This window comes from Trachypithecus francoisi, unplaced genomic scaffold (assembly GCF_009764315.1).
Source record: "Trachypithecus francoisi isolate TF-2019V2 unplaced genomic scaffold, Tfra_2.0 Lachesis_group16, whole genome shotgun sequence".
In the NCBI taxonomy this organism is placed as follows: domain Eukaryota; kingdom Metazoa; phylum Chordata; class Mammalia; order Primates; family Cercopithecidae; genus Trachypithecus; species Trachypithecus francoisi.
Genome location: NW_022681461.1, coordinates 27,105,989 through 27,128,817, shown reverse-complemented (window position 1 = coordinate 27,128,817; position 22,829 = coordinate 27,105,989). Strand labels below are relative to the sequence as shown.

Sequence of the window (22,829 nt, the reverse complement as noted above, 5' to 3'; positions counted from 1 at the left end):
CAGCTCACTGCAACCTCTACCTCCAGGGTTCAAGCAATTCTCCTGTCTCAGCCTCTGGAGTAACTGAGATTACAGGCATGCACCACCACGCCCAGCTAAATTTTGTATTTTTAGTAGAGATGGAGTTTCATCATGTCGGCCAGGCTGGTCTCAAACTCCTGACCTCAAGTAATCCGTCCGCCTCAGCCTCCCAACATGCTGGGAGGCCACTGCACCCAGCCAATGGCAAATTCTTAAGCACTGTTGCAATCATTCAAGTATTTAGACAGGCCTGTGAACTGCTGCAATGACCTGCCCATTCATGTGGACATGCCCATCAGAGCTCTTTTTCCACTGAGGGGATGCTGGATTGTGCAGTGATTGAACCTACAGATTCTGGAGTCAGGGTGCCTGCCTCTACACCTCTGCCGCTTACCGGCTCTGAACATGGGCAAGCTACTTAACTGTGACTCAGTTTTATCATCTTTAAAATGGGAATGATAGTATCACTTTATCTGATGGGGTTGTTGTGAGGATTAAATGATGATATAATCTTTATAAAGCTATTAAAAATGGTGCTTAATGCCAATCAGTGTTAGTTATTATTATTACTGAGGCTATTTACTGTTCCATAATTGTCAACAAAGTATTCTGGGAAGCCACCAGTAGCAGACTGAAGTGATCAAACTTACTGGGCCTTTCTCAGTCTAGAATTTTCCTACCCCCCGCCCCCCGCCCCAGTCTTTAGAATAAATTACTCTACTCCCTTGATTCTCTAATTGATAGGCCATTCAACGCTTGTCTTTATTTATTCATTTTTTCTAATCGAAAACCCATCATTCTTCCTGAAAGTCTCAGTATGCTGAACTAAGAAAAGTCTGTGGAGAAAACAGAAGCCAGGAGCCATTCTGCTAACCCGTTTCTATTTTTTGCAGATGGTGCCACGGTGGTACCATCTAACAACTACCACTGGCTGGGGACAGGAAATAAGCTCCATCCTGCTTGCCCTCTGCGTGATGGGACAGAGATGTTGTAAAAATGAGGGGTAGAATAATCTGAGACAGAAGCTTGGGTTCGGTACTCACTGGCTTCTTTCTTAGGAGTTTTGTGACCTTGAATTCACCTTGGCGTCTGCTATGGTTTGAATGTTTGTGTCTTCTCCAAAATTCATGCTGAAACTTAATTTCCAATGCACTAGTGTTAAGAAGTGGGGCATTTAACATGTATACCTGTGTAACAAACCTGCACATTCTGCACATGTATCCTAGAACTTAAAGTATAATAATAATAATAATAGAAAAGAAGTGGGGCCTTTGGGAGGTGATCAGGTCCTGAGGGTTCCTTCTTTGTAAGGGGGATTAAGGCCATTATAAGAGAAGCTTCACACAACATTCAGGCCTTTTGCCCTCTGTCTCTTCAGCCTTGTGAGGACACAGCATTTGTCCCTTCTGGAGAATGCAAAAACAAGGTGCCATTTTGGAAGAGAAAAGCAGCCTTCGCGAGACACCGAACTTTCCAGAGCCTTGATTTTAGACTCTCCGGCCTCCAGAACCCAGAGAAATAAATTTCTGTTGTTTATAAATTACCGAGTCTCAGGTATCTTGCTACTGTAGTACAAATGGACTAAGACAGCCTCAGTTTCCTCATTTGTTAAATGGGGGAAAAATTTCTGCTCTTTAAACTTCACTGGATTTTAGTGTGAGCTCAGAGCCAATGCACTTAACTTCTGTGAATGCTCTCAATAACTTCATAAACAGTAGTTTTACCTATGATTACTCCTTGGTATCCCTAGTGAGTAAATTACCAAATCATTACTAAGCTTAAAAAACAAACAAACAAACGAACAAAAAAACCCAAAAGTTTTGAGTAACTCCAAAGAAGAGATATTTTACCTTTTATTCCATTTTATAACTGAACTATGAAGAATGAACTTCATAGCTCTGAGGATAACAAAATGGTGTAGGATCCTTGATTGGCCTTTTTTGATGCTTAATCAATCCTCCTTTGCTAATTGCCTCTAACACCCTCTGGCCTTACAGAACAAACTGTGTTCTCATTTCCAGAGCCTTGTGGTTTTGTGTAAGAATAGGAGAATGATACACTCAGGTTATGACAAAACTTTTTGCCTTAGATGCTGACAACTGAGCAATTAAAACAAGCGGAATCTTGGTGACTTGGTGTTTGTCATCTATGTAGGTCTAAGGGAGTATTTATGATCAATGAACCATGCATTTGGAGAGGAGAAGGGAAGAGAATCACAGGCATATGGGGGGCAGGAGAAGGTAAAACAAATGAACAAAAAAGAAAATAAAAAGTGCCTTAGTTTGGCCCTACCGTATTGTACAATTCCTCTAGTCTGGAGATGGTGAGAAAACGGTGCATGCTTACTCCATTCTCTATGAGTAATTTCACAAAATCCACTCTGTCCAGAACTAAGGCATCCAACATGGCTTGCTCCAGAGATCCCACCTGCAAACCAAGTCACTGAGTTAGTCTGCCCCAGGGTCTATCTAGGACTGCAGTTCTTTAGTGTTCACTTGAACAGCTTAGAAAGGGATGCCTTTGCCATCTGGTAAACCTTCATCACATCTAAGAACATGCTAGCAAGACTGTTCACAGATTCACTCTTGGGACAGCCACAACCTCTCCCATGTTTGGGGACCTGTCTTTGTTAATCAAAATCAAGCATTTCTAGTTCCAAAAACTATTTCTTCCCTGAATCTCTTGTTCTGGATCCCAAGAAGGTGCAAGTGTTCACAAGGTTTTCCCCCTTGCAATGATCGGATCAAACATCTCAACACCAGCGAAGTGTCAAAGGGGGTACTTCGCTGTCTCATTTTTGTCATCCTTAGGCTCTGAGGGAGACCACAGGCCGACTTGAGAAGAGGGACCCAAGTCAACAGACCAAAGGCCCTAAATCAATGCTGGGTCTCTGTGTAGAAGCAAGACCACAAAGATGTCACTTAACTGAAAAACAAAACAAAACAGAACAGAACAAAGCAGAACAACCAGCCTACTTTCTGGATTTGCCAGTGGCTTAGATTTTTATTCAATTCATTTCACAAAAATGTCACAGGGTCTAGACTCTAACGAATCTTTCCATGTTAGCATTCCACCAGCACTGAGTGAAGACAAGGGCTCAATCCCAGGCAGAGACTCTCTAGGGGAAAGGAAGTAGTAAGATAAGGCCTGCCAGTGAGTGCTGTGATTCCAGGCACAGAAATCAAGTTTCAGGCTGCTGGGCTGCCTCCTGTGGATGCATACATATACCACCTGATGGCCAATCTCTCAAATTTTTATTTTTGGTAGAGTCAATTGAGGGAAGCAAACCAAGAACAGTTATATAAAGCATTGGTTTCCTCATGTTGTTCTTTGCAAATAGGGAGGACCTGTGCTCAGCTACCAGGACCAGATGGTGCCTGCATAGGGAAGCCTGCTAATTCTGCATCCTGAGGTGTGACCCAGCCATAAACCAGCGGGGGCTGCCACCACTTGGGCAGCAACCTCTTCCCTTTGCCTCTATCAAAGACAATCAGAAGCAAATTAATAACTATACCCCTTCCTTAATTTTAATACAGCTTCATCTTATATTTTTTTCAGATGTATTCAAATAAATGGCATCATTTGCAGCTGAAAATTGCTATTAAAGACAACTCATAGAGATGGAAATATTTGGAGTTGTGTTCAGTTAAAATTTCCACTAGATGGCGGTGCTTTCCTAAATATGAGAAAAGGAGCCCAGGACAGGGACTTTGCTGCCAAGGAACACGTTCCATCTTAAAGAAAAGGCAATCGTTTTCTGAGCCCATCTCAGAGGCTTCTTAAACAAATACCCTTGCCCAACCAAAGTGGGCTTTTCACAGGTGACGACATATACTCTACCGGCCACTGTTGCCCGTAAATAAAGATCTGGCTGCGAGCGATGTCAACTCTGTTCCAGGCTAAAGCTAAGCTCAGTTGGTCTGGGGCCGAGGCATTGGCTCCTGTATGAGGACAAGTGGGAGAAAAGAGTGGAAGAGAGAAAACAATGATCAGTTATTACACCAAGAGCACCTGCTCCATCCCTCTGCCATTAATGCCCCTATTCCTGAAGAGCCGACCTGGCTATACAACAGGTTTCTCAAACTTGGTGTTATTGACATTTTGGGTAACTCTTTGTCACGGGGCTCCCCTGTATATTGTAGATTATTATTATTATTACAAATTTTAACTTTTTTTTTTTTTTTTTTTTGAGACAGAGTCTCTCTCTGTCACCCATGCTGGAGTACAGCGGCCAGATCTCAGCTCACTGCAAGCCACGCCTCCCGGGTTTACACCATTCTCCTGCCTCAGCCTCCCGAGTAGCTGGGACTACAGGTGCCCGCCACCACGCCCGGCTAGTTTTTTGTATTTTTTAGTAGAGATGGGGTTTCACCATGTTAGCTTTTTAAAAAGAAGGTCTTTGAAGCTCCATGCTTTTTTGATATATAATACTTGTACATGTTTATGGTGTGCATGTGATATTTTGATGCATGCGTACAAGTTCATTGTAGATTATTAATAGCACACTTTGACTGAACCCAGTAGATGTCAATAGCACTTCCCGTCCCCATCCTCCCAGACATGATGCTCAAAAATGTATTTAGACATTGCCATAATGCCCCCATGTGTGAAGGGAGCAAAACTGGCCTGGTGAGCAGCACTGCTCTACGGTCTGGCTAGGCAAAGTGTGGTTCACAGAGCAGCTGCAGCAGCACCACCCTGGCACTTGTTAGAAATGCAAGCCTCAGGCCCTGTCCCAGACCTACTAAACCAGAATCTGTGTTTTCACAAGATCCCAGATGACCTGTGTGCACACTCAATTTCAAGAAGCTCTGCTCTACCACACATTTTGCTTCTGCTGGCCAATCACTAGTTTCAAGGCATCCCTTGAATAGTATTTTGCATGGGAAAGGTGCTCTCATCAACTAGTGTACCAACTTGCCATTTTCCTGAAAAAGAGTTAGGAAGGTCTTTTAACAGAGAGGCAAAGCAGTGGCTTAGGTTTACTTTGATTTGTGGGTAGAAGCCATTGGAACTATTTCTCAGGTTCTCATTTTTCTCCAGACTCTGTCTCTAGAGCTGTGCAGTTCACAGGTGGCTAAGTTTAAATTAATTAAAATTAAAGAAAATTAAAGTTATCATTCCTCAGTCAGGCTAGCCACATTTTAGTTCCATGTGGCTAGTGACTATTGAACTGGAAAGCACAGATATAGAACATTTCTATCATCACAGGAAGTTCTGTCAGCCCAGAGCTCTCCTAGGTGAATGCATCCTGCACATAGAGGCAGCCTGCCAAGCAGCTGGAGGGGAAGCTGGAAATGGAAGCAGTACAGTAACTAAAGGAACATTAGGCTCCAGGCAGGAGGTCCAAGTGAGAGTCCCTGTGGCTGTATGGCCTCCTCTCAGCCACTGTTGATCATCTGTGAAATGGAGGCAATAGATATTATCCGGTTTACGTGGCCGGGGTGTGAGACTGAAATGAGATTGTATAAGTGAATTCATGTGTAAACAGGTTTTTCACAATTCACCAACACCCTTAGTGCTCTGAAGAAGAGACACCCATAAATATTTGCCCAGCTTCGTGCTGCTGGATATCTCACGATCAGGGAGGAGGATAAAGAGACAATCTTCCTTGGCTCAGAGTTTTTAAACATCAAACGTGTGCTGGGCAAAGTATTAGGCACTTCCACATGTCATATGTAACATCCCAATTAATCTGGAGACTGGGTCTTATTGTCTCCTGTCTCACTGAAACACATGAGACTACTGAGATCCAGGGAGGTTGAAGAGTCAAAGATAAAACAGCTACCAACAGAGTAAGTGGAACAAGTATTCATCAAACCAGAGGTGAGAGTCAGATCCGGAGAATTCTTCATCATTGCTGCTTCTGATGTTTGGGAAAGGAAGATAGCAAATGTGTATGCTGTTCATTCCTCTGGGTTCGCCAGCAGTCAAGGCCAGAAACAATGAGGAGGGGGGCCGGGTTCCTGGTGGTTAACTCATATCAGTGATTCCCAAACTTTGCTGCACGTTAGAATCACCTGGGAAGCTTTGCCCAGGGTGCATCCCATACCAATTAAATCATGTTGCTTGGGATGGGATCCAGGCGTGGATATTTTTAAAGCTCTCCAGGTGCTTCCAATATGCAGCAGAGGCTGGGAACTACTGCGCTGTGTGCCTCCTTTCCTGCTTACCCTCGCCTCTTCCCTCTGGGCTCTGAGATACTGACATTATACATTAGGCAAAAAATATTTGCTAAGTGAATACTTCTCAAATTTTAGCATGCATGAGTACAACTCGGAGAACTTTTTAAGACACAGATTCTTGGGTCACAGCTGCAGACCTGATTCAGTAGCTCTTGGGTGGGGCCTAAGGTTCCGTGTGTATAACAAGCTCCCAGATGAGGCTGCTGCTGCTGATCTGGGGCCACGCTTTGAGTAACAAGGCCCTTGAGAGCTGTGGTGCTCAGTTCCCTTCATAGGTTGAAGAGCATTTCTGATTCTGGTGTCCACACATTAATGCCCTTATTATCGACCACATACTTGAAGTAAATTTATTAGTGTTTACAATGATGAATATCATTTCAGCTTTCACATGGAATTTTCCATTAAAAATTATTTATCTCCTCAGGTAACAAGAGGGACTGCACACTCATACCAGGGTAACTGGCATACACAAGTGATAAGTAGAAATGTGTCAAAATATACTGTCATCAATTTGGGAAGGAAAAGAAGTGAGGGCTCATTGCGACTGCTTTTGAAAAGGTAGCACTTTACATGTTCCTTTGCTTCTTTAGCTGGTCTACTGGTTGGTGCTAACTTGCTGGAAAGGTTTAATCATTCCCTTTGCCATTTGTATGTTACAAATTAGTATGTCACCCAAGTCAATAATAGCAGCTCGAGCCTAAACAGGGACACATAGCAGGAAGCAGTTATTGAGGTCAAGGTGAGCTACAGGCCTGAATGTAATTAGGCAAGTGTCAAATGGAAGCATGAAACCAACGAATCTTGATTTTCAAAAATTGAAAATACGTCACTCAAGAATGGCCGTGGGTGACAGTTTGGATCAGTGGTTCTCAGCTAGGGTGACCAGCCATCCAGGCTTGCACAGTGTAGTCATAGTGTTAGCATTTAAATTCCTGCACTCTGGGAGATGTATCAATCCTGAATAAACCTGGTGGCTGGTCACCCTATTCTCAACTATGGCTGTGCACTTGGAATTGCCTAAAGAGCTTTAAAATATACTCATGCCTGGGGCACACCCCCACAGATTCTAGTTTAATTGGTCCCAGGCATTGCAGTTTTCAAAAGTTCCCCAGTGATTCTAATGTGAGGATAAAATTAAGAACGTCTAATGTAGATAGCGTATGTTCATTCATTCACTCATTCATCTGTTTGTTCATTTAATTATTTATGCACTCAAAGATAATGATTTCATGCCTCCTCATATGGGAGGCAGTATGCCAGCATGAGGACCAAGATGTATAAAGCAGAATACTTTGTCTTGAGAGCTTACAGTCAAGAGGAGAAGTCTGTAATTAAATACATTATTTCATGCAGTAATTAATTTATGTCCTCAACAGATATTCATTGAACACTTTCCCTGCTGGAAACTGATTTGTCATTGAACATCTAGTGACAAACAAGGTAGCTAAGGTCAACCTCTTCACAGAGCTTACATCCTACTGGTGGCGGGGAAGTACTCGGAAGTAAGCAAATAAACTCATGAACTGCATACTTTCAGACTATATAAGTGCTGTGAAGGAGCAGTGCCACTCCTAGGGTATGTGGGACCTGTGCTTATAGAAACAAATCAATGTAGCAGAACCATTCTGGCTATCTGATCTTGCATGTCCCCACGACAGAAGTATTTTGCCAATTGGCTGGAGCAATCTGCTGGCCAGGCTGCCCTCCTGAAATGAGGGCTAAACATGGAGTCATTGGACAACCAACGACAAAAACCACATGATTATCTCAATAGATGCAAAAAAGGCCTTCAATAAAATTCAACACCCCTTCATGCTGAAAACTCTCAATAAACTAGGTATTGATGGAATGTATCTCAAAATAATAAAAGCTATTTATGACAAACCCACAGCCAATATCATACTGAATGGGCAAAAGCTGAAAGTATTCCCTTTGAAAACTGGCACAAGGCAAGGATGCCCTCTCTCACTACTCCTATTCAACACAGTATTGGAAGTTCTGGCCAGGGATATCAGGCAAGAGAAAGAAATAAGGAGTATTCATACAGGAAGAGAGGAAGTAAAACTGTTTCTGCTCACAGATGACATGATTGTATATTCAGAAAACCCCACCGTTTCAGCCCCAAATTTCCTTTAGCTGATAAGCAACTTCAGCAAAGTCTCAGGGTACAAAATCAATGTGCAAAAATCACAACTATTTTTATACACCAATAATAGACAAACAGAAAGCCAAATCGTGAGTGAACTCCCATTCACAATTGCTACAAAGAGAATAAAATACCTAGGAATAAAACTTACAAGGGATGTGAAGGACCTGTTCAAGGAGAACTATAAACCACTGCTCAAGGAAATAAGAGAGGACACAAACAAACAGAAAAACATTCCATGCTCATGGATAGGCGGAATCAATATTGTGAAAATGGCCATACTGCCGAAAGTAATTTATAGATTCAATGCTATTCCCATCAAGCTACCATTGGCTTTCTTCACAGAATCAGAAAAAAACTATCTTAAATTTCATATGGAATCAAAAAAGGGCCTACATAGCCAAGACAATCCTAAGCAAAAATAACAAACCTGGAGGCATCACACTTCCCGTCTTCAAACTTTACTATAAGGCTACAGTAACAAAAACAGCATGGTATGGGTACCAAAACAGATATATAGATCAATGGAACAGAGCAGAGGCCTCAGAAATAATGCCACACATCAACAACAACATGATCTTTGATAAACATGACAAAAACAAGCAATGGGGAAAGGATTCCCTATTTAATAGTGTTTGGAAAACTGACTAGCTATATGCAGAGAAGTGAAACTGGACCCCTTCCTTACACCTTATACAAAAATTAACTCAAGGTGGATTAAAGACTTAAACATAAAACCCAACACCATAAAAACCCTAGAAGAAAACCTAGGCAATACCATTCAGGACATAGGCATGGGCAAAGTCTTCATGACTAAAACACCAAAAGCAATGGCAACAAAAGCCAAAACTGACAAATGGGATCTAATTAGATTGAAGAGCTTCTGCACAGCAAAAGAAACTATCATCAGAATGAGCAGGCAACCTAAAGAATGGGAGAACATTTTTGAAATCTATCCATCCGACAAAGGGCTAATATCCAGAATCTATAAAGAACTTAAACAAATTTACAAGAAAAAAACTACTCCATCAAAAAGTGGACAAAGAATATGAACAGACACTGCAAAAGAAGACATTTGTGCAGTCAACAAACATATGAAAAAAAGTTAATCATCACTGGTCATTAGAGAAATTTAAATCAAAATCACAATAAGACACCAACTCACGCTAGTTAGAATGGCAATCATTAAAAAGTCAGGAAACATTTGCTGGAGAGGATGTGGAGAAATAGGAACGCTTTTTCACTGTTGGGAGTGTAAATTAGTTCTTCCATTGTGGAAGACAGTGTGGCGATTCCTCAAGGATCTAGAACCAGAAATACCATTTGACCCAGTAATCCCATTACTGGGTATGTACCCAAAGGATTATAAATCATTTTACTATGAAGACACATGCACACGTATGCTTATTGAAGCACTATTCACAATAGCAAAGACTTGGAACCAACCACAATGCCCATCAATGATAGACTGGATAAAGAAAATGTGGCACATATACACCACGGAATACTATGCAACCATGAAAAAGGATGAGTTCATGACCTTTGCAGGGACATGGATGAATCTGGAAACCATCACTCTCAGCAAACTAACACAGGAACAGAAAACCAAACACTGCATGTTCTCACTCATAAGTGGGAGTTGAACAATGAGAAAACACGGACAGAGGGAAGAGAACATCACACACCAGGGCCTGTTAGGGGGTGAGGAGCTAGGGGAGGGATAGCATTAGGAGAAATACCTAATGTAGACGATGGGTTGATGGGTACAGCAAACCACCATGCCACATGTATACCTATGTAACAAACCTGCATGTTCTGCACATGTATCCCCGAACTTAAAGTATAATAATAAAAAATAATCAATGGAACTAAGATTTGATTTTTTGAAAAAATATGTAAGATGGATAGACCATTAGCTAGACTAATAAAGAAAAAAGAGAGAAGAGCCAAATAAACACAATCAGAAATGACAAAGATGACATTACCACTGACCCCATGGAAAAAACAAAAAACAAAAAACAAAAACCTCAGAGACTATTAGGGACACCTCTATGCACAAGAACTAGAAACCTAGAAGAAATCAATAAATTTCTTGTAACATACAACCTCCCAAGATTGAACCAGGAAGAAACTGAATACCTGAACCGACCAATAGCAAGTTCTGAAATGGAATCAGTAATAAAAAATCTACCAACAAGAAAATGCCCTATACCAGAGAGATTCACAGCTAAATTTTACTAGACATATAAATAAGAGGTGGTACCAATCCTACTGAAAATATTCCAAAAATTGAAGAGGAATGATGCTTCCTTAACTCATTTTATGAGGTCAGCATCATTCATAACCAAACCTGACAGAGACATAATGTAAAAAAGAGAACTTCAGGCCAATATCCCTAATGAACACACAAGCAAAATTTATCAACAAAATACTAGCAAATTGAATCCAGCAGCACATCAAAAATCTTATCCACCATGATCAAGTAGGCTTTTTTCCTGGGATGCAAGGTTGGTTCATCATACAAAAATAAATAAATGTGATTCATCACATAAACAGAACTAAAAACAAAAAACACACGATCATCTTCATAGACACAGAAAAAGCTTTCAACAAAATTCAACATCCCTTTATGTTAAAAACCTTCAACAAACTAGGCACTGAAGGAATATACCTTAAAAAAATAAGAGCCATCTATGACAAACCTACAGCCGCCATCAGACTGAACAGGCAAAAGCTGGAAGCATTCCCCTTGAGAACTGGAACAAGACAAGGATGCCCATTCTCACTACTTGTATTCAACATAGTACTAGAATCTCTAGACAGAGCAATCAGGCAAAATAAGGAAATACAAGGCATCCCAATAGGAAGAGAGGAAGTCAAACTATCTTTGTTCATAGACAATATGATTTATACATAGAAAGTCCCATGGTCTCTGCCCAAAGTCTCCTAGAAGTGATAAACAACTTCAGTAAAATTTCAGAATACAAAATAAATGTACAAAAATCAGTAGTATTTCTACACACCAATAATGTCCAAGCTGAGAGACAAATCAAGAATGCAATCTCAGTCACAATAGCTACAAAAACAATAAAATATTTAGGAATACCTAGCTAACAAGGGTGGTGAAAGATCTCTGTAGTGAGAATTACAAAACACTATTGAAAAAAATCAGAGAAACATAAACAAATGGAAAAACATTACATGCTCATGGATAGGAATAATTAACATTGTTAAAATGGCCATACTACTCAAAGCAACATGCAGATTCAATGCTATTTGTATCAAATTACCAGTGTAATTTTTCATAGAATTAGAAAAAACTGGCCAGGTATGGTGGCTTATGCCTGTATTCCCAGCATTTTTGGAGACAGAGGCAGGAAGATCACTTGAGCCCAGGAGTTTGAGACCAACCTGGGCAACACAGGGAGACCTCATCTCTATAAGTAATACAAAATAGTAGACAGGCATGATGGCATGTACCTGTGGTCCCAGCTACTTGGGAGGCCGAGATGGGAGGATCACTTGAGCCTGGGAGGTCGAGGCTGCATTAAGCCATGATCACGGCAGCCTGGGCATCACAGTGAAATCACATCTCAGAAAAAAAGAAAAGGAAAACCTATTCTAAAATTCATATGCAACCCAAAAAGAGCCTGAAGAGCCAAAGCAATCCTAAGTAAAAAGAACAAAGCTGGAGGCATCACACTCCCTGACTTCAAAGTATACCACAAGGCTACAATAATAAAACCAGCATCATACTAGTACAAAAGAAAGACACATAAACCAATGGAACAGGTTAAAGAACCCAGAAACAAAGCCACATACCTACAGGAATCAGATCTTTGACAAAGTCAACATTAGCAAGCAATAGGGCAAGGACTCCATATTCAGTAAATGGAGCTGGGATAACTGGTTAGCCATATGCAGAAGATTGAAACTGGACCCTTTCCTTTCACTACATACAAAAATCAACTCAAGCTGGATTAAAGGCTTAAATATAAAACCTAAAACTATGACAATCCCAAGAGAAAACCTAGGACATATCATTTTGGACATAGCACCTGGCACAGATTTCACAACAAAGACTCCAAAAGCAACTGCAGCAAAACCAAATTAGACAAGTGAGACCTAATTAACCTAAGGAGCCTCTGCACAACAAAATAAACTATCAACAGAGTAAATGAACAACCTAAAGAATAGGAGAAAATATTTGCAAATTATACATCCAACAAAGGTCTAATATCCAGAATATATAAGGAACTTAAGCAAATTCACAAGTAAAAATAACCTCATTTAAAAATGGGCAAAAGACATAAACAGACGCTTTTTTTTTTTTTTTTTTTTTGAGATGGAGTCTCACTCTATCACCCAGGCTGGAATGGAATGGCTCAATCTCAGCTGACTGCAACCTCTGCCTCCCAGGTTCAAGCAATTCTCTTGCTGCAGCCTCCCGAGTAGCTGGGATTACAAGTGTCCACCACCATGCCTGGCTAATTTTTGTATTTTTAGGAGAGACACTGTTTTGCCATGTTGGCCAAGCTGGTCTTGAACTCCTGACCTCAAGCAATCTGCCAGCCTCGGCCTCCTAAAGTGCTGGGATTACCGGTGTTAGTCACCACACCCAGCTTAACAGATACTTCTTAAAAGAAGTATATACATGTGGCCAATAATCATGGGGAAAAAATGCTCAATATCACTAATCATTAGAGAAATGCAAATCAAAGCCAAAATGAGATACTATCTCATGCCATTCAGAATGGCTAGCACTAAAAAGTCAAAAAAAAATAACAGATTTTGGTGAGGCTGCAGAGAAAAGGGAACGCTTATATACTGCTATAATAAGCATTATTATAATGTAGTAGGAATGTAAATTAGTTCAGCTCCTGTGGAAAGCTGTCCAGAGATATCTCAAAGAACTTAGAACTACCATTCAACCCAGTAATCCCATTACTGGGTATATACTCAAAGGAATATTAATTATTCTACCACAAAGACACATGCACATGTATTTTTACCACAGCACTTTTTGCAATAGCAAAGACATGGAATCAACCCTGCCCATTAATGGTGAATTGGATAAAGAAAATATGGTATATATACACCATGGACTATTACACAGCCTTAAAAAAGAATGAAATCATGTCCTTTGCAGCAACATGGATGCAGCTGCAGGCCATTATTCTAAGCAAATTAACACAGGAACAGAAAGTCAAATATCAGTGTTCTCAATTATAAGTGGATGCTAAACACTGAGTACACATGGACACAAAGGGGAGAACAAGAGATACTGGGACTTACTTGAGGGTGGAGGGTGGGAGGAGGGTGAAGACTGAAAAATTAACCATTGAGTCCTATGCTCACTGCTACCTGGATGATGAAATAATTTGTACGCAAAACCCCAGGGACATGCAATTTTCCCATGTAACAAGCCTGCACAGGTACCCGGAATCTAAAATAAAAGTTGAAAGAGGAAAAAGAAAGTCTAAGGCCAGCTCAATTTTCCCCCTCATAAAAGACTTGATCATTTTGCCTGGAGGCCCAGGGTATCTTTTCTTTTTCTGTGAAGTTTAGTAACTTTATTAGGATCTTTCTGGGCACTGGCGATTGCAGGTCAGTTCCTCCCGGCATAAGGTGGCTCTTTCAATATCTAGATCAAGTTTAATATTTTTAAAAAATGAAAACATAGCTAAATTATATTTTAAATTCTGTAATTATATTTTAAAAATTTGCTTTAATTCATTATTTTGGTTTCCTTCTATAGAGACCAGTTATGCTTTTGTTGGATCTCCACTTTCTGTCATATAATTTCTCTTTAATCCCAATGAACTCTTTATTGCAATTTCATTTCATTTTTGTTCACATTTCTATCCTCTGTGTCCTGCACTGGGTTTTCACAGTGTATATTTGATCTTGCACCATTTCTCATTTCATCTGCAATTCTGTGATGATTCCCCCACACTTCATTCCTGTGTGCTATTCATACTTTATCTCCTTTTGCTGCCTCATCGACTCTTACCTGAATTTTGGTATTTCAACCTTTAAGTATTTCTTCATAGATGAGTGCTTCAATAAGATTAAACATTTTTAAATGTTATGATACCTACTTATTCATAATGTTCATCTGTTCCCCAGAAAAATTTTTCTCCACTTTTTATCACAAAGTTTTTATTGAACAAAAGTAACACGACAGTAAAAATGATACACATATGAAAGTGAATGAAGATCTGCAGTATAGAAAAGATGTGTACAAAGAGACCAACATTCAGGTTATATAGTTCTGTAAAACTTTAGCCATAGCGGTTTAATGCTGATCAAGCAGACACATAAAAAGGGGAAAAATTGATTTAGTGTTTTTGAAACTTTGACTTCTGACTACCGGGAAACATTTTTATAAAGAGTATTATTCTTCTGTTAATAGATTTTGCCCTTTTGTTATTCTTTCTTAGAATATCGCTGTATGCAGTCTATGCTAATCCCTTTTTATTATTTATGATTTAATAGTTGCATTACAAAGGGCCCAGGATAGCATTTCAGGCTAGTTATTAATGATCACAACTGGAAGGCTTCCTTCTAATCTACTACAACGTCAAATTCCCTCCTGCAAGCATGGCTTATCTGCATAATTCAATACGTGGCCCACCGCCTCTATTTCTGTGTACTAAGTCAGGGACAGGAGGGCCTCCTGCCACCATCCAACTCACTCTTGTTTTTGCACATGCTGTTCCAGACAAAGGAGAGAACTTTGCATGTTGGGGTGTTACTCACATCCAGGAATAATATTTTTGTTGGCACTTTGTGAGGACTGCCACTGTTAATTTCTTTCTTTCTTTTTTTTTTTTTTGAGTTAAAGTATTTTGTTTTGCGTTAGGGTCTTTTTCACATCTTGGTTACATGTGAAAACAAGGCATCTAGAGAACACATGGTGTGAATCTGCAAAAAGAACAGTGTAGATTGTTTTCTAAATTAAGCAAAACTTAGTTGTTCATAGTACAGGTTGCTCATGGTTACACAGTAATGGATTCTTGAAATGAGTGTCTTCTTATTAGCTGGGGGAGTTGTTTTGAGGGATTTCTCTCTTTTATAAGATAAGCTTTCATTCTTTCATATGAACATCACTGAATATCGAGTGTGAATAACCTTCAAGCCCACAGCCTAATCGTTCTCCATTCACACATATTTATAGACTTCGCATGTCACCCCTGGGATGCTGGTATACTGAATATGTTTCCTCCTGGGAAATGTTAAGTACTCCCAGGGAGCAGAGTCTAAATTAACAGAGTCTACATTTGCCACTATTAATTTCTATCTCCTCTGCTTTCACCCCTTCCTCCTTCCTCCCGCATAGCTCCTGTATATACAAACATTTTGGAATATAGTTCCTAGCTTCACCAAAAATGCAGTCTGATTGTTTGTCTTTCTTTCTTTTTTCTTTACTATTTCTTGAAGCTTTCCAGGAGAAGAAGAGAAGGATGAGTTCAAGTAGTCATGTCTACATTGCAAGTCGTGAAGGATTTTATAGGTAGAAGAATGTCTTGATCAAAGCTTTGCGTTAGTATTATTATTATTCCTCTAACTGAAATACTGGGAATGGACAGGAATGTGCTCAATAGGAAGGAGGAAGATCCTTCAGAGGCCACTGCAATAAATCAAAGAAAAAATCCTGAAGGCCTAAGTTGCTGAGCAAGGAGGAAAATGAACAGATCCACATGGGATTGACAGGACAGATATTGTGGAGGCAAAAATTGCTCAGAATTGGCAAGCATTTTCTTGGACAAAGGGAGGAATTTGGAGGAGGCTTTGAACCTAGATAATTGAAAAGATGGTGGCTATATGAACAGAAATAGGAAAATCAGGTAGAAATCAGGTTTTGGAGGAGAGATGATTACTTTGTTTATATTATTATTATTATTATTATATTTTAAGACAGTTACTTTGATTGAATTTGAAGTGCTAAGTGACACCTGAAGGAGTGGTCCAGTAGGCAATCAGAAAGGGGTGGGCAGGGAGGGAAGCTAGGTTTGGAGGCAGACCTAGAGGTTATTCGTGTAGACATGATATTTAAAACCATGGGACTTTATAAGTTTGGTAGAAGGTGAAGTGAAGAAATAGGTATATCTAATGAAGAAGACAAAGGAGTCATCAGAAAGGCAGAATACTCAGGAACTTTGACACCAAGGAAAAGTAAAAATAAATAGAGTTTTCATCTTACTGTGACAGCCAATTACATGCTAGGTATATTACATGTATGATCTCATTTAATGCTCACAAAAAATCCGTACAGTGAGTATCTATTCCAACTTTGCTAATTGGAAAATAGGCTCAGAGAGGCAGAGTAACTCACAGAATTAGGCTTTAAACTGTGGTTTCCCCTCAAAGTAGAAAATAGTTGCAGGAGGAAGTGGATAAAATCAACACTGCCAAAGTGACTGAGAGCTTCAGGAAGATGATTACTGGGGTTAGGAGACCATTTGGAATCTTCAGGAGTGTGGAAAGCTGTGTGAATACATTTGGTGGGGTAGAAGCTGGGACGCAAGAGTTTGCAGAGTGAGTGAGTGAGTCAAGAATTTAGAGTGCTGGAGGTGAGGAAGGTTGTAGGAAGGCTGACTACCTCTCAGAGTTTGCTGGTTAAGAGGGGAAAGGTTAGATGCTACCTTGCAGGGCTTGGTGAAGAGTAGCCAAGGACTTCTTAGGTTGATGAGGGCCTTGAATGTGCTTATAGCAGAAGGGGGAAAAGCCCTTGGAAAGGGAAACAGTGAAAGTGTAAAAGGAAAGAGCAAGTACATGATGGATGAGATCCTAGAGAATGGAGACCAGGGAGGATTAGGGTTTAGCCAAGAAGAGAGGTCTTCAGAGAGAAGAGGAAAAGCAAAGAGGGTGAGTGAATCAACTAATATTCGTGAATGGAAAAGAATGATAGGAAGGAAGCTTGGCTGAGACTGAATATTATAAGTAGTAACAAGGGATAGCATCTGCTGAAGGTGAGAGGGAACGGGGACTTGGAGACAACGGAGGAATGTGGGCAGGGTATTAGAGGATACGGCTTAAATGATGAGGGAGTTGCAGACCAGAATCAGGGACCACTTGAGGTAAGACATCACAAGCATGTCATGGCCTTAATGATTACATGTTGCAGGAAATAGTTGTTTGGGGATTTGAGCATCAGTGCTGGGGGAATATTTTTCAAAAAATGCCTTGAGAGTTGCTAAACACTTCAATGGGTTGTAAATGAAGGCTGTGGATCCTCCTTGGGAGAGTTGTTAAAGAAAAAAAGTCAGGTGTCTTATCTGACATGGATAGTATAAGTATGGTCTTGCTTGATGGACTAGGATGTGGAGGGAGCAGGATTTGCCAACCTTGCCATGTTCACAGTCGTGTCATGACTTTACGATATACAGGATAATGCCACCCCTCCCTATAACAATGTTGAGGAACACTTCTTGTTGTGGTCTTTGGATCGTTTTTGTCTTATCTAAATAATTTTGTCTGGATTAAATATTCTTCCTAGGGATTTGATTCGTTTCCACAAATATACTTTATTTGTAAATGTTGCAATTAAATGCAATACAGCGCAGTCAATGAAAATGCATCCATCTGAAATTAAGGAAGATGGTGGGGAGGAGTCAGGACTAGCTTGCAGCCCCTGCTTGGACAAATAGAGCAGTGTGTGGAGACTCAGATCATGAACTTTTGCTCCAAGAACTACCTCAGGAACATACCAGGAAAGCTGAGAGAATCCATAGACCCTTTGAAGGAACTGGATCACTGCTGCAGGTTCCCTGTGAGGCTGAAAATCTGAGTCTGCTTGGTTTCTCAATGGGGAGGCTAGTGGTCTGGGGCAAGTTCTCAGCCCTGGTCACTGGATGTCTGGAAATAGACTTGGTGCTGTTGTGGGGGCATGGTGGGAGTTAGACTGGCCTTTGGGACTATGGACTGTGTGGGAGCAGGGTGAGGCCTGTGACTGCTGGCTTTCCCTCACTTCCCCAGTGACCTGTATGACTCAGTAGAGGCAACCATAATCCCCCTTGGAATATAACTCCATTGGACTGGGAACCACACCCCCATCCCCCACAGCAGCCACAGCAAGCCCTGCCCAAGGAGAGACTTAGCTCAGACACTCTTATCTCTGCCCCTACCTGGTGGTCTTTCTCTATCCACCCTGGTAGCTGAAGACAGAGGTCATAATCTCTTGGGAGCTCTATGGTCCTGCTCACTGCCTGAGAAACCTGAATACTTAACCAGGTGTCCCTAGGGCAAGCTCGCATCCTCCCTATAGGATCACAGTTGATGAGCTCTTGAAAGCGCCACCTCCTGGTTGGAGGCCAACCAACACAAAAGCAGGGCACTAAACAAAAACTCGACCAAGGACACTCAGAGTCCACTTAACTCCCCTGCTACCTCTACCAGAGCAGGTGCTGGTATCCATGGTTGCAAGACCTGAAGGCAATCACATCACAGGCTCCTTGCAGATACTCCCCAGTACCAGCCCAGAGCCCAGTAGCTCTGCTGGGTGGCCAGATCCAGAAGAGCAAAAACAATCACTGCGATTTGGCTCTCAGGAAGCCCCATTCCTAGGGGATGGGGGAGAAAGAATATCACATTAGGGGAGAATCCGATTGGAGAAAATAATCTGAATAGTAGCCCTTGAGACCCAGATCTTCCCTCTGATATCGTCTACCCAAATGAGAAGGAACCAGAAAAATAATTCTGGTAATATGACAAAACAAGGTTCTTTAACACCCCCAAAAGATCATGCCAGCTCACTAGCAATGGATCCAAACCAAGAAAAAATCTCTGAATTGCCAGAAGAAGAATTCAGAAGGTCACTTATTAAGCTAATCAAGGAGGCACAAGAGAAGGGTGAAGTCCAACTTAAGTAAATAAAAAATGTGATACAGGAGTTGAAAAGAAAATTCTTCAGTGAAAGAGCATAAATAAAAAATAATCACAACTTCTGGAAATCAAGGACACACTTAGAGAAATGCAAAATGCACTGGAAAGTCTCAGCAACAGAACTGAACAAGCAAAAGAAAGAACTTCAGAGCTCGAAGGGAAGGCTTTCAAATGAAACCAAATCATCAAAGACAAAGACAAAAGAATAAACAAAAATGAACAAAGCCTCCAAGAAGTTTGGGATTATGTTAAACGTCTAAACCTAAGAATAATTGTTGTTCCTGAGGAAGACAAGAAATCTAAAAGTTTGGAAAACATTTGAGGGAATAATCAAGGAAAACTTCCCAGCCTTGCTAGAGACCTAGACATCCAAATACAAGAAGCTCCAAGAACACCTGGGAAATTCATCACAAAAAGATCATTGCCTAGGCACATCCTCATCAGGTTATCTAAGTCAAGATGAAGAAAAGAATCTTATGAGTTATGAGGCAAAAGCATCAGGTAAACTATAAAGAAAAACCTATCAGATTAACAGATTTCTCAGCAGAAACCCTACAAGCTAGAAGGGATTGGAGTCCTATATTTAGTCTCCTTAAACAAAATAATTATCAGCCAAGAATTTTACGTCCAGTGAAACTAAGCTTCATAAATGAAGGAAAGCTACAGTCTTTTTCAAACACTGAATTTGCCACTACCAAGCCAGCACTACAAGAACTGCTAAAATGAGCTCTAAACATTGAAATAAATCCAGAATCTACAAAGAACTTAAACAGATTTACAAGAAAAAAACAATGCCATCAAAAAGTGCGTGAAGGATATGAACAGACACTTCTCAGAAGAAGACATTTATGCAGCCAACAAACATATGAAAAAAAGTTAATCATCACTGGTCATTAGAGAAATGCAAATCAAAAGCACAATGAGATACCAACTCACGCCAGTTAGAATGGCAATCATTAAAAAGTCAGGAAACAACAGATGCTGGAGAGGATGTGGAGAAATAGGAATGCTTTTACACTGTTGGTGGGAGTGTAAATTAGTTCAACCATTGTGGAAGACAGTGTGGCTATTCCTCAAGGATCTAGAACCAGAAATACCATTTGACCCAGCAATCCCACTACTGGGTATATACCCAAAGGATTATAAATCATTTTACTATGAAGACACATGCACACGTATGCTTATTGAAGCACTATTCACAATAGCAAAGACTTGGAACCAACCACAATGCCCATCAATGATAGACTGGATAAAGAAAATGTGGCACATATACACTATGGAATATTATGCAACCATAACAAAGGATGAATTCATGTCCTTTGCAGGGACATGGATGACACTGGAAACCATCATTCTCAGCAAACTGACTGAAGAACAGAAAACCAAACAATGCATGTTCTCGTTCATAAGTGGGAGTTGAACAATGAGAACACATTGACGCAGGGAGGGGAACATCACACACTGGGGCCTGCTGGGGGGTTGAGGGCTAGGAGAGGCATAGCATTAGGAGAAATAAATAATGTAGATGATGGTTTGATGGGTGCTGCGAACCACCATGGCATGTGTATACCAATGTAAAAAACCTGCACGTTCTGCACATATATTCCAGAACTTAAAGTGTAATAAAAACAACAACAAAAATACAAAAGATAAATGAAACATAAAGCTGGTTCTTTGAAAAGATAAATAAAATTCATAGACAGTGAAATTAACCAAAAAAAGAAGAGAGAAGATTCAAATAAGCTCAATTACAAATAAAATGGGAGATAGTAAAACCAATACCAGAGAAATCCAAAAGGTTATTCAAGGTTACTATGAGCTCTTTTATGCATATAAACTAGAAAAGCTAGAGGAGATAGATAAACTCCTGGAAATATACAACCCTCCTAGATTAAACCATGAAGATATAGAATCTCTGAACAGACCAACAACAAATAGTGAGATTGAAATGGTAATTTAAAAATTGCCAACATAAAAATGTCCAGGACCAGATGTTCACAGCTGATTTCTATCAAACATTCACAGAAGAATTGGTACCAATCCTCCTGACACTATTTCAAAACATAGAGAAAGGGAATCCTCCCTAAATCATTCTATGAAGCCTGCATCACCCTAATAACAAAATCAGGGAAGGACATAACAAGAAAACTACAGGCCAATATCCCTGATGAACATAGATGCAAAAATCCTCAACAAAATACTAGCGAACTGAATCCAACAGTGTATCAAAAAGATAATCCACCATGATCAAGTGGGTTTCATACCAGGGACGCAGGGATGGTTTAACATAGGTAAGTCAATAAATGTGATACACCACATAAACAGAATTAAAAGCAAAAATCACATGACCATTTCAATAGACATACAGAAAGCATTTGACAAAATCTAGCATCATTTTATGATTAAAACCCTCAGAAAAATCAGCATAGAAGGAACATACCTTAAGGTAATGAAAGCCATCTATGACAAATCCAGAGCCAACATTTTACTGAACAGGGAAAAATTGAAAGCTTTCCCTGAGAACTGGAATAAGATAAGGATACCCACTGTCACCACTTCTATTCAACACAGTACTAGAAGTCACAGCTAGAGCAATCAGACAAGAGAAAGAAGGAAAAGGCATTCAAATTGGAAAACAGGAAGTCAAACTGTCACTGTTGACAGATGATATGATTGTATAACTAGAAAACCCTAGAGACCCATCCAAGCTCCTGGAACTGGTAAATGAATTTGGTAAAGTTTCAGGATACAAAATTAATGTACACAAATCAGTAGCTCTGCTGTACACCAACAGTGACCAAACTGAGAATCAGATAAAGAACTCAATTACTTTCACAGTAGCTGCATGCATATATATACATACATACACATACATACATATATATATATACGACTGATATGGTTTGGCTGTGTCCCCACCCAAATCTTATATTGAATTGTAGCCCCCATAATTCCCATGTGTTGTGGGAGGAACCCGGTGGGAGATATTTGAATCATGGAAGAGGTTTCTCCCATTTTCTCCCATACTGTTCTCGTGGCAGTGAATACGTCTCACAAGATCTGATGTTTTTATAAGGGGAAACCCCTTTTGTTTGGCTCTCACACTCTGTTGCCTGCCACCATGTAAGAAGTCCCTTTGGTCTTCCTTGTCTTCTGCCATGATTGTGAGGCCTCCCCAGCTATGTGGAATTGTGAGTCAATTAAACCTCTTTTTCTTTATAAATTACCCAGTCTCAGGTATGTCTTTATCAGTAGCATGGAAATGGACTAATACATATATTTAGGAATATACCAAACCAAGGATGTGAAAGACCTCTATAAGCAAAACTATGAAACACTGCTGAAAGAAATCAGCACAAACAATAACACAAAGACACAAACAAATAACACATCTCACACTCATGAATGAGTAGAATTAATATTGTGAAAATGACCATATTGCTAGAAGCAATCTACAAATTCAATGCAATTCCCATCAAAATACCACCATTATTCTTCACAGAACTAGAAAAAAACGATCTTCAAATTCATATGGAATGAAAAAAGAGCCCGCATAGCCAAAGCAAGGCTAAGGAAAAGAACAAATCTGG

General features: G+C 40.2%; 1 protein-coding gene across 4 annotated transcripts in view; it reads right to left on the bottom strand.

The window, feature by feature from the left end:
- TRPM3 (transient receptor potential cation channel subfamily M member 3) overlaps nucleotides 1-22,829 on the bottom strand; it is a 332,704-nt gene that overhangs the window by 108,581 nt on the left and 201,294 nt on the right. For all 4 annotated transcript variants that reach the window (XM_033237111.1, XM_033237115.1, XM_033237113.1 and 1 more), the window contains 2 exons: nucleotides 3,862-3,962; nucleotides 2,314-2,448 (listed from right to left, as the gene is read on the bottom strand). In XM_033237111.1, the coding sequence (XP_033093002.1) occupies nucleotides 2,314-2,448; nucleotides 3,862-3,962 (236 nt within the window). The remainder of the gene's footprint in view (nucleotides 1-2,313; nucleotides 2,449-3,861; nucleotides 3,963-22,829) is intronic.